This window comes from Vicia villosa, linkage group LG1 (assembly GCF_029867415.1).
Source record: "Vicia villosa cultivar HV-30 ecotype Madison, WI linkage group LG1, Vvil1.0, whole genome shotgun sequence".
NCBI classification, from domain to species: Eukaryota; Viridiplantae; Streptophyta; class Magnoliopsida; order Fabales; family Fabaceae; genus Vicia; species Vicia villosa.
In genome coordinates, this window is record NC_081180.1 from 243,905,929 (window position 1) to 243,918,702 (window position 12,774).

General features: G+C 36.9%; 1 protein-coding gene across 1 annotated transcript in view; it reads right to left on the reverse strand.

Annotated features, from left to right (window-relative positions):
* Nucleotides 1-338: 338 nt before the first annotated feature.
* LOC131645061 (MADS-box transcription factor 23-like) overlaps nucleotides 339-12,774 on the reverse strand; it is a 50,595-nt gene continuing 38,159 nt past the window's right edge. Inside the window, exons 2-8 of the mRNA XM_058915715.1 lie at nucleotides 1,557-1,635; nucleotides 1,406-1,467; nucleotides 1,160-1,259; nucleotides 1,031-1,072; nucleotides 859-942; nucleotides 592-746; nucleotides 339-506 (exon numbers count right to left, since the gene is read on the reverse strand). Coding sequence (XP_058771698.1) covers nucleotides 488-506; nucleotides 592-746; nucleotides 859-942; nucleotides 1,031-1,072; nucleotides 1,160-1,259; nucleotides 1,406-1,467; nucleotides 1,557-1,635 — 541 coding nt within the window. The 3' untranslated portion in view covers nucleotides 339-487. The remainder of the gene's footprint in view (nucleotides 507-591; nucleotides 747-858; nucleotides 943-1,030; nucleotides 1,073-1,159; nucleotides 1,260-1,405; nucleotides 1,468-1,556; nucleotides 1,636-12,774) is intronic.

The following is a 12,774-nucleotide window of genomic DNA, read 5'->3' on the forward strand; positions in this document are numbered from 1 at the left end:
ATCAGAAGTTTTTGCATGTTGCTCTTGAACATTGGCTGAGCCTGATAGATACAAGATTATTGAGTGTGATATAGGGATGCCTAATATCTGTTCCCTCATTATTGTTGGCAATTGCAAGTCATGCTTATCCCTCGAGAGTAATAGAATAGTTACTGTGTCAGCATGAGCTACACAGCTTCCGTTCTCTCGCGAATCACATATTAAAGGCATAGAAATGCACAGGAAGTTGTGTTCCAAATTCCATTTAATTGATCATGAGAGATATAGAAATCATATAAAAAACAACACCAGGCACAACCATTGATATCTTTATTGCATAAAATTTACAAAGGCAGTCATTATATCTGATCTTTAAGACCAATTTTAAGTTTCTTGATACACAATCTCATACCCTATTCTGTTGAATTGAACAATGTGGCTGTTGAACTACAAGATCCATCACACATAGCAGCATGATTATATATTTGAACTGGTTCATGGCAGCTTGTTAGGAATGCAGCTGTAATCTGGTGCATAATTTAAGTCTTTAGTTTCTAAACAAATAGCGTAGATCGGATCTATATGCGATACATTATTAGTTCGAGAGAATACCCTAATTTCATGGCTTTGATTGCTGGTTCACTGTATTGAGCCTGTGGTTGGCTTAGCTGGAGACTGATAGGTGCATGTAAATCATATCCATTTCTGATAGTGCATGATAGATTTGATGCCACATTTTCTTCATTTGTAACCCTTGCTTCATAAACCTAATATCCAAACTTCTGTTTAGTTTTAGCACAAGAAAATTCGAAGCCTAATGAAAACTAAGTTTTGCTTGATTAACGAAATCTTAAATTGTTGTGTTTTTTAATCATTTACCTTCTTCTGTAGCTCTGCATTTTCTTTCTGGATGAAGTCCATTTTTTTGTGGAGTTCTACATTTTCTTGATGGACAAGAGTTCCCTACAAAGGCATTAATGGAAATTGGTCAGAAATTTGCGAGAAAGCCTGCTAGTTAAATACAGCGAGAAAACCAGACTCGTCCCGGTACCTTTTGGTGTAGTTCTTTAATTTCATTAGTCAAAATGTAATCCTGCAGGGAAATAGACGGTACTGTAACAGTCGATAATTTGGCGTAAAAAAGATTAAAACTGATTGATTGAATTGATCCGGCAGATACCTTTTTCATTCGAACACCCTTGAGACTAATCTCCAGTTGACTTTCCAGATTTTGTAGTTCTTTAATTCCCAAGCCAGTAAGTCCTTCACCCATCAATTGCCTGCTTTTACCCAAAAGAAAGTATAATTTACATTTTCATTTGAAATTGGTTTGTTTTACTTATAACAGAAATTGGAAAAACCAAAATTTTCTTTTACCAAAAAGGTTACAATTATGCAACTGCTAAGTGCTCATGATTTAATTTACCTATGGCTTTCTTGCAGGTACTGCAGTTGTTGTCTCAGGCCAGCTGCTTCTGTTTGCCAAAACTAGCAAGTAGAAACACAGATATATATCAAATATGTTTAAACACAATAACTGTAATGTAGAGAACTCAAAGACCAACAACATTAGCAACCTTGACTTCTGAAGCAGGATTCATTAGTTGATGTTGTTCTTCTTTGTGTTTGTTAAAGCGCTCGATAACGGCTTTCATGCTGCCATAATGTACAGAGTTAATAAAAAGCATTGACAACTATTTATGATTAAAATAGGACTATTAATGTGATAAATTGTTTAGTTAGTTATTTGTAATGTAGTTGGTGTAACTTTAATGAATAAGATTCAGAGGAGTAATCAATAAATACACAATTGCAACTGTTAACGTTTAAAATCCAATATATACATTTGAGAATTACATCTTGATCCTCAAGCATGGTTTCAATTGAGAATTAGACCAAACGAGTGTTTTGAGTTCTATTCAGATATCTCAATACTCCTCCTAATAAACCTTTTTAGATTTTTTCATAAAGGTGCTAGTGTGACACTAATAACATGAGAAGTTTAGAACATACCATAGCATTCATAATACTACCTATTATAATAAGAGAACAGAAAAGAGAGAGAATTGAATCATTCACTTTGAAAGTTCTATTATTGATTTTCTGAGTTTGTTGCAAAGAGATTAAGATTTATATAAATATCTTATCCTACATCTAGTCATAACTAAGTTAGTTATGTTGAGTTGGTAATGGAAGCCTCTAATTGCTCATCTCTCACACCCCTTCAAGATCAAGGTTGGTCTTTTGTAAAAACCAATGGGACCATTAGGTATGGAGAAAATTAACCTGCCACCCCAGACAGTTTTATCAGGCACCCCAAAATATATGAAAATATCAAAATACCCAAACCAAAAATTTTACCATTTCATAAAATTTACACGAGTTTATCGAGAATTCTAAATTATTAGGGTGATACCGGAAATTTGGAGGCGGTTACTGGAAATTTCACGAAACACTAAGAATTTCCGGTTATTTTGCGAAATTCCCGATATTTTTTAGAGACATTTGTACCAGAAATTTTAAAATTTCCAATAGTTCATTTTTTTTGAAAAAATATCGGATATTTCATAATTTTCGATAGTTCAAATTTTAACTCACTTTTTTTTGCCTTTTTTACTTGTTTTAGTGAGGACTAGGGGTAGAGACGATGCTCAGGCCCGAAGGGATGAGGCAGAGGCTTCCCAACTACGGGTTGAAAGACATCCTCCGACCATTTCTCACCAGAAACAGTTGGCTAAGCAGACGCAGTATCACCCACCCTGACGCCAGACTGCTAGAGTTGCTACTACGGAGGAGGCACCTGTACCTGTGGCTGTGGCTGAGCAGGTACATGTGCAGGAGCCAACTGTACCCGATGTGGAGGAGCTAGCTGTGGAGGTGTCCGCTGTGGTGGATGTGGTAGCCGATGTGGAGGAGCAGGTACTCGTTGTGGAGGTGGTTGTTTAGGAGGCTCATGCGTCAGTTGATGAGGTGTCTCCTACTGATAGAGACGCCACGACACGTAAGTCTATAGAGCCATTAGTTTACACTGATAGAGGATTTTCAGGAGGACCTACCGACAGGTCCGTGGTCACATGATATGAACATTCCTATATGGAAGGGCGAGGTGTATGTTATATTATTTTATTGCAAATTATTTATTATGGCTCGATTGACTATCTGAAAGTTTATTGATTATTTTTTAATTTTGTTTCTTACAGGAGCGTCTGACGCTGAATGTCGCATCCCATGGCTCAAAGTTGAAGAACTTCCCAGAGGGGGAGATGCCTGAGCAGGTCAGGCGTATTGTTACCGACTTTAGCCTGCTGGAGTTCGCCGAGTGCTCAATTACCATGCTCGACGCCTCCCTCGTGTCAGCTTTTGCTGAGCGGTGACACCTTGAGACACCATCCTTTCATCTTCCATATGGAGAGATGACTATCACATTAGATGATGTCTCATCGTTGTTTCATATTCCCATCGTTGGTACTTTTTTCACTGATCATGATATTAACCAAGGGACTATGCTGGCACAGGCTGTGGAGGATCTGGAGGTTGATAATGGTGTGGTGCTTGAGGAGTTTGCCTTTAGCAGAGGCTTGCATTTTCGGATGTCTTGGCTGAGGGAGAGGTACGGTGAGCTTGTGGCGGAAAAGAGGTATGATGCTGCCGCTAGGGCGTACATGCTACATCTAATGGCATGTATTCTCTTTGAGGACAAGTATGATGATTATATAGATGTTCATTACCTTTGGTTGTTCAGTAACCTAGACACTTCAAACTGGGCTTGGGGTGTGGCGGCGTTGAATATGCGATACACGACACTTGGAGTTGCTTTCTAGCCTAAGACCAGACAACTAGCTAGTTACTTGAGCCTATTACTGGTATACTAGAATTTTTTTTTTTATTTTTACATTGTTTTTTGAGTCTATTAGTTATTTATTGGATATCATATTAATCATTTTTTATTTGTTCAGTGCTGGATATACGAGCATTTTCCCCATATTTATGATAGGAGACTGCAGTGTGTCCCAACGAGTGCTCCACTGGAGAGGAGATGGAAGGGCATGTAGGCGGTTCGTGGTGGTGTTATGGAGTATAGGAGGAGGCTTTATGCGTTGACATTAGATGATTTCGTTTGGACACCATATGGAGCACTCCTTTATGCGTTGAGGGAATTTTAGTTTTCAATATGGGAGAAGATGTGATGGCGTTTTGGCGTAAGGAGAGGTTTTCAGTTGGTACTTACAGTTACAGCAGGCTGTCAGATGAAGCTATTTATCAAGAAGAGAACTCAAGTTTGAGTTCTTTAGAAGTGAAGGAGACTGATGTAGGAGGATTGTGCGTATCAAAGAAGAAACTGCATGTCGGAAAGCATTTTAATATTTAAGCAATTTTAGTTTTTTCTATTTTATTTGTTTTATTTAATTTTGTTTTGGATTAAAAGCCCATAAGGCCCATTAGGATTTCTTTTGTTTCATGTATTTAAAGACCTTTGGCATGGCCATAAGGATTATATCTTTCATTATAATAGAATCCAAAGTTTTCTTTATTCCTGGTGGACTCCAGAGCTTATATATAGGTTTGCGCTTGCAACCCTGTTTTCATTCAAGGTTTAGCGCTTGCTATTCCTTTAAGGCTTCGGACTGCGTCAGTTGGCATCAGAGCAGGTTTTCTCCTGTTCTTTTCGTAACTTGACAACTATGGCGGATCAACTGGTGACCAAAGCAGATCTTGAGGGAATTACCACGACTTTTACCGCGACTCTAACTGCTTTGAATGAACAGATGGAAAATTTAGCAAATCAGGCGAACAACGCCAACAATAATGGGAATCGGCGAAGAGACAAGAGAGAGGAACCGATTAGGGTTCTACGGGGTGGAAACTGTGTTGAAGATTCGAGATCTGATGAATAAGAACCTTACAGTGAAGAGGATAATCGTGAGAATCTACAGAACAACCATGACTATCGAGTGAAGGCTGGTATTCCACTGTTCTACTGAACAATGGGAGTGGAGGAGTTTCTTGATTGGCAGATCGACATCGACAGGTTCTTCGATGTTATGGGTGTCCCTGAGAACAAGCAAGTCAAGATGGTTGCGATCAGGCTTAAGAGTACTGCAGCTGTCTGGGGGGATAAACTTGTTGTTCAAAGGCAGAGACAAAGGAAGGGGCCAGTCAGAACTTGGAGAAGAATGAAACAATTGATGCTGGAGCGTTTTTTACCGGAGGATTATGAGCAGATTCTTTATAAGATGTACATCGAGTGTATTCAGGGAAAGAGAACTGTGACTGAATACACAGCTGAGTTCCTGCGGTTTTCTGAGCGCAATGAATTGGGAGAATCAGAAAGCCAGAAAGTGGCTCGATACATCAGTGGCCTAAAGGGATCCTTGCAGGAGAAGATGGGTTTACAGACTGTATGGACCATATCTGAAGCATCTAGTTTGGCTTTGAAGGCTGAATTGATGGAGAAATCCCCTCGAAATTTCTCGTCTATTGAAAGGTACTCACCCCAAAGTAACTGTGAATCAGCAGGTGACAAGGAAAAGAATGCAACACCCAGGGATTCCAACCTTGGGAATAAGGGGGCTAGCAGCTCTAGCAGTGTGCAGCAGGGTAAAACACCAATTCAGAGGCCGGATAATCCATATGCTAGACCCGCTATAGACACATGTTATCGTTGTAACGGAAGAGGCCACAAATCGAATGTTTGTCCAACAAGGAGAGTCGCTGCTGTTGTGGAAGAAAGGGAGGAAGATGAAGAAAGAAAAGATCCTACAGTAAGAACGATGAGTATGCCGATGTTGAGTTTGCGGTGGAAGAATCTGATGAAAGGATAAATTTTTTGTTGCAGCGAATGTTACTAGCATCTAAAGACGAAGGACAGCGCAAGAATTTGTTCAAGACACGTTATTCTATCAAGAACATAGTGCGTAATCTAATTGTGGATAGTGGCAGCATGGAGAATCTAGTGTCGAAAAAATTGGTAGATTATTTGAAGTTGTCCACAAAACCACATGAGAAGCCATACAACCTCGGTTGGGTAAGTAAGGGCTCCCAAGTTCGAGTAACACTAACCTGCAGAGTTCCTATCTACATTGGAAAATATTATAGAGAAGAGGTACTTTGTGATGTTGTTGATATGGATGTTTGTCATATTTTACTTGGTAGGCCTTGGCAGTTTGATAATGATATCACTTATCGAGGACGGGATAACGTGATGATGCTTACGTGGGGCACACATAAAATTGCTATGACTCCTGTTTTTCACTTTGATAAGAATCCAGGAGGAAACAAGTCTATATTCTTGATGATGATGCAGAGTGAAAAGGAGCTTGATGAGGCTGTAAAAGAAACTGAATGTTTCTGTCCAGTGGTGATCAAAGGGATGATGAATGTTGTAAAGGAGGAAACAACAATTCCAGAAGAACTGCTAGGGATCCTAAAGGATTTCAAGAGTTGACCGTAGATGAGCTGGCAAACGATTTGTCTCTTATGCGAGATAAACGCATGGAAGTTAAAGTTTTCAATATGGGAGAAGATGTGATGGCGTTTCGGCGTAAGGAGAGGTTTTCAGTTGGTACTTACAGTTACAGCAAGCTGTCAGATGAAGCTATTTATCAAGAAGAGAACTCAGGGTCGAGTTATTTAGAAGTGAAGGAGACTGATGTAGGAGGATTGTGCGTATCAAAGAAGAAACTGCATGTCGGAAAGCATTTTAATATTTAAGCAATTTTAGTTTTAATATTTAAGCAATTTCTATTTTATTTGTTTTATTTAATTTTGTTTTGGATTAAAAGCCCATAAGGCCCATTAGGATTTCTTTTGTTTCATGTATTTAAAGACCTTTGGCATGGCCATAAGGATTATATCTTTCATTATAATAGAATCCAAAGTTTTCTTTATTCCTGGTAGACTCCAGAGCTTATCTATAGGTTTGTGCTTGCAACCCTGTTTTCATTCAAGGTTTAGCGCTTGCTATTCCTTTAGGGCTTCCGACTGCGTCACAAGGGCCGATGCCACCACCACCTCCACCTCCCGCAGGAGATCAAGATAGCCGTCTCTAGTTGATTGTTATTCTTGCAGATAACCTCACGGGTTTGGTAAACCTGAATGGTGAGTTTTTACATGATTATCTTGGGTAACTGACATAGCCCTTGGGGGGGGGGGGGGGGGGGGGGGGCTATGTAGACATATTATATTTTGTTTGTATTATATGTATATTTTGTGACACAGACTTATTATTACCGTACTTATTTATTGCATGATATTTTGGAGATTACATGATTCAAAGATAAACATAGCATAAAACAGTACAACAAACATAAATAAAAAAACACAAAACATGAAAACCTAGGTACTACCAGATGATTCTGGATGTTTCAACATCTTCGTTATGTGCCATTTTGTGCGAGAGATCATTATTTTAAAAAAAGGACAATTGGTGATCAATTTGAATTAGTTAATTTCAATGGACCTAAGTATGTTCAGTAAAAAAAAGAAGAAGTCTCACAATGAGATTATCTAGAGTGAGATCTAATGAGATTCACAATGAACCGAAAAACTATGAAAGTTTCTCCATTCACAAACACTCTTTCTCATTGATTCATCCTTGTGAAAAACTTCATAGAATGTTGATATTGTGAGATCCCGTGTCGTGTGATATATTTTAGATATCCTTGTTCCAAGGAACCATTATTGTAGTACTCAACTCTAAATATCAAGTATTAGAGGTAGAGCCCAAGTTTATTAGGGAAGCTAATGTTTTTTGTTAAGTTTTGTTGTGTGTATCACAAAAAAGAATTGCCTTTATGTCTATCGTATTTGGCGGTGATCATCAAACAAGAGAAGAGTTTCTCTATACTATATAGAAGACTTCAATGGAAGTGAGTAAAGGTTGCCGAAGAATAAAGTCAGAAGTTGTCTAATCTTTCTTGGGTAGAATAGTTTCCCAGACAAGGAACTGGTAGAGACGAGTAAAGGTAGTTGTAGAAAATAATCTCGGAGCAGGAATATTATGTCTAGAAAGATCATTGGATCAAGATATTAAAGATCTTGAATGTCTATAGTTTGAGTAATCTACTTCAATAGAATGTAAGGTCAATTTTGATATGTGTTGGCTAAAGCATTGGGCTTGTAGTGCTCAATTTAAATGACATAGAGTTATTTGAAGTAATATAATCTTATTATGTAGACTATTCTATAATCATTTGATAGAATTTCATAGTAACTCTATACATCCAGAATTGGGATAGCAAAGATTTGAGTTATGTATAGGTAACCAGAAACCTAACTGTATAGCTTAAAGAATTTTTTTACATCATGATTATTTGTAAATCTGATTCATCTGACCATGTAGTATCTATGTTTAAAACTATAAAGACAAAAGAAATGCGAGAAGAGAGAAGAATCATCTCCTTTAAGACCTACTCTTCCAAGGTAATCATGAAGGAAGCCTAGATCGTTCTTCATAGTAAGATTGGTTCACTTCATAGTAACCCATTTGACGATCTAGGCTAGCAAAAATTGGTACGGTAGTTCAACTCTCCTTTATCTTCTCGTAGCTGTACCTAATTTTATGTGTTTATTATGTTATTTTTCTAAATTATGTGTGTGTTATGTCTGCATGACATATCTCATCCATTTGTGTATCTTATTCATCTGTGCATATCATTCATCTGCATCATATAGTTTCAACTGACATTGATTTTTCATCAAATTATAATGATGTGCATTAAAATATTTGTTAGAATTAATTGTTTGTTATGCATTAAAAACATTTTTCAAAATTTCTTAAAATTTTCAAAAATTGGTGTATGATTCGAATCACCAAGAACCCTGACTCAAATCATAGAGGGATTTAAGACTCTAATTCGAATTAACCATCTTCCCCGACTCTAATAAAATGTTACAATTTTCTTACATTTGGCCTCTACCTGATTCGAATCACACCACACCCTGATTCAAACTAGAAAAGGTTGTTTAAAAATTATGGATCTCTTATTCAAATCAAACAAAGGTCTGACTCGAATCAAATCCAAAATCCCTTTTATGATTCAAATCAATATTACTTATGATTCAAATCAAACATGTTTAGTTCCATATTTTTAAAACCCGCATCTTTTTCATATTTGAATTCTCATGAATCATTACACTTATTTTCTCACGCGTTTCATTATCATTCAATCATTCATTTCATTTCACCTTATTTCAAAACCAAAAACATTTATCTCAAAACATCTCATTTCAAACCTAAATCATTTTCTCTTAAATCATCTCACCATTAAGCCTAAATCTTCCACTCTATCTTCATCAATTATCATGGAAAGTCCATTAGAAAAACAAAGAGGCAAAAGTCAAATTCCATCATCAAATCTTGATGAGGTTCCCAAGGATTAACATACCAAGGTAAGAGCTCACAATAATTCGCCTATGCAAAAGATCAAGATAATTGAACCGGGTAATCCATCATCTACCTCTGCTTCCTCTTCTTCCCAAAGTCTCATATCCTTGGTTTAGAGAGTGAGCCACTTGATTTTTGTGGAAGACCTCAAAAAAATGTTGAGGAGTTTATGAACAAACCTATTGAAGTTAAATACTATGTCACTAAGGAAGCTAAAACGCCATTGGAATGAATTGTTTTTGAAATCATTTAAGAATCATGGGTCGTTGAAGTTTCTAGATTTGAGTAAGAAGTTTAACCCCAAACCATGTCAGGCATTCTACTACAAGGTCAAGGTTACTTCGAATGATCTCAAATGTCAATTTCGTGGAAATTGGTTTTTTTCTTTCATGAAGATTTTTGTAACCATTTTGGTCTTGAGTATAAGGAATGAAAATCTTTCAATCAAAATTTCAAGGGTTCAAGCGTGCTGAGTTCATTGAATCAATTTCTAAGTCTCTGTTTAAGGATCATCTGGATACTGCAAACTTTTCTATAAGCCAAATGAAGTGTCAAATGATAATGCTTCATTGGGTCACTGTAAAGATTATCTGATAGAGACTTGGAATGTAAATAATATGATTTGGAATATCAAGATCTTGATATGGAGATGGTCTTCTATAGGCGATATTGCTCATCCCAATTGTTGCTTTTACGATTTTGTCAAGGACCCGGTGTCTTTTATGTCGTAATTATAATTGGTTTGTAATATTGACTTTTGTCGGTGTTAATCCGTATCCTGTGTAACAAGGTTGGAGAACCCTTAGTTCTCCGGTTATTAAATTCTTGCTTACACAAAAAAAAAACAAATGAATGAGAGATAAATTAAGTTAGAATATTAATTTATTATCCACTAGCGACGTGCCCGTCTGTCCGCTTTCTTCGGTGTGCAAGCGGATAAAAATATAAACAATATTTTTTCATGTGTTGATTTTTTTTATTTAATTATTTATAAAATAAAAAAAATAGAATGAAAAAGAAATAAAAACTGTCATATAGCAGTCCTTAAAGGGAAGTTGAAGTTAAAAAAATCTGAAAAGGGTATAATTGGAAGAAAAATAGGCTACACCAAAACCATGTTTTGCCTTTATATATTGTTATAGATTAGAAGCATCATATATTGTAGTCTCATTGAGACATTAGAAAATGAATCAAATGAAAAAGTCTTTTATTCCTTTTATTTTATTTTGTCATTTTAATTTTCTTCCCCTTTTAATTTAGGAACCCTAGTTTCATAGTCTTGAAAGGAAAATATTCCTATCAATTGGTACTTTCATTTTTTATCTCACTTCCGCTTGAATTCATGACAGTATTATTGTTTGATGGGAAAGAAGATGCATATTGGTGGATCCTTTGTTTTGAGAAATTTTTCAAGAAGCATGAAACACCCGAGTCATGGAAGGTTTTGAAAGTTGTTGGAGCATTGAGAGGTTCTGCTCTCGAATGGTGGATATGGTGATTTCATATTCATCGTGGATCTACTTGGGATACCATTACCACAACACTGTTATGGCATTTTAAACCGGAATGGAGAGAAATTTTACCACTGTTGAATGAGGAAGAGGATGTGGAGGCAGAAGATGACAAAGAGGAAGAAGATGTGGAGGCAGATCAGGAATCAATGAAATTCATCAAGAAAACTTCCTTTCACGAAGATTTTGTTGCTATATATCGAGTTGTTAATGAAAGGGTTCAAAATCCTTTACCAAATTTAAAGCATCAACCAATTTATTTCCCTTGTGTGGATGAGTCTCATTCTAAGCTCGTAGGTTTAAACGACCGTGTCAAGTTCACCATTCCACCAAAACCACCAGATTCATTACCTGTGAGGGTTTCCACAGCCACTACCATATTTCACTCAAAGAAACTTTCCTTTATTCAAAGCGAAATACAGCCACTACCAATTTTAGATCCGATTGCAACTCAAACCCTCGTTTCGATCTTAACCTCATCCAACTTCGATTCAGAGCTGCTAGTCAACAATGTTGATATTGAGAAATCTGAGTTTGAAGCTAACATCATTTTAAATTTATCCTCATCTATCATAGATCAATTGAAGGATATTGTTTCTAGGTTTTTCATAAATCTCGACTCTGCGAGGTGGGTAGCCGATCGTTCCAACAATGTCTTTTCAAATATCGGAATTCACCGCATTTCTCACCATAATGGTTGTTGCTCTGATCCCTTTCAAATCCTCGATGGCTTTACCACCACTATTGGAGAAGCACTACCGTTAAACACCATCCCTTACGTCCCAGGACCACCCAAACCTCTATTTATAGCCACAACAATGCTTTTCACAAGGTATTCTTCTTCTAACTTAATTGTAAATCTCGTTTTCACCGATTTGACATTTCTCTTAAGGTTTATGTTCAAGAAGCTTAATTTAAATTCCGCAAACCTGCCATTAACTAACACTATAATCGTCGATCCTGGACTGCACCATTCGAAGCTTATTGTTGTTGGAAATTTTCAAACTCGGTTCTCAATTGTCGCCCTCCACCTGTTTGCTAAAATGCCTTCATCTATTTTACAAATTCATGGAAATGAGTTATTTTCTCTATATAGTAAACATAAGGGCAAGCTTATTGTTTCTTCATATAAGGTCCAATCTACTGTTGTGGCAGAGGTATGGATTTGGTAGCTTGGTTCACAGAAAGAAGTTGGTGCCTTGCAATCACATAGTTTAAAAGTAACACTGATGGAATTATCACATTTTGGCTTTGATACTGTTGAAGTAACGTCCTCAAAGAACTATTTTAATGGGATAGTATCTGAGTACAAGAGTGTTCACTCGGTAACTACAACTTCTAGTGAAACATTTGTTAGTTCTAGTGAAACATTTGCAAATATCATTTTCATGATGTCCAATTGAACACATCTCATGGGGGTTGAGCTCAAGAAATTTTGTCTGAACTTTGTAAATCTGCTACTAACTGCTACTCTAGTTTTTGACCCTGGACCACGCCATCCGCGACATTGCCGTTTTGGATATGGTTTGACATTGACGGAAGACACAATGAGCATTACCAATTCAATCTACAGGAACATTGAAGATTTTCTTTTGTTCTCTTTAGGTGAAGCTAATTCGTATTGCTCCAAAGTTATGCTTTACAATAATGTTAAAGGTTGCTCAAGGTTACACATCTGAAGAAAGACAACACAAGCAAGGTGGTGGTATAAGGAAACAATTGTTGTGGTTACTGGTGGAAATAAGGGAAAACTAGTTGACATATTATCTCAACATTTTGAAATTGTTGCTCTATTTCAGGGTGGAGCTAATGCTGGGCATACCATTGTAATGCAGAGGGGGAAAAGTTCACCCTTCATCTTGTTCTTTCTGGTATCCTTAATGAAGATACATATAGTAT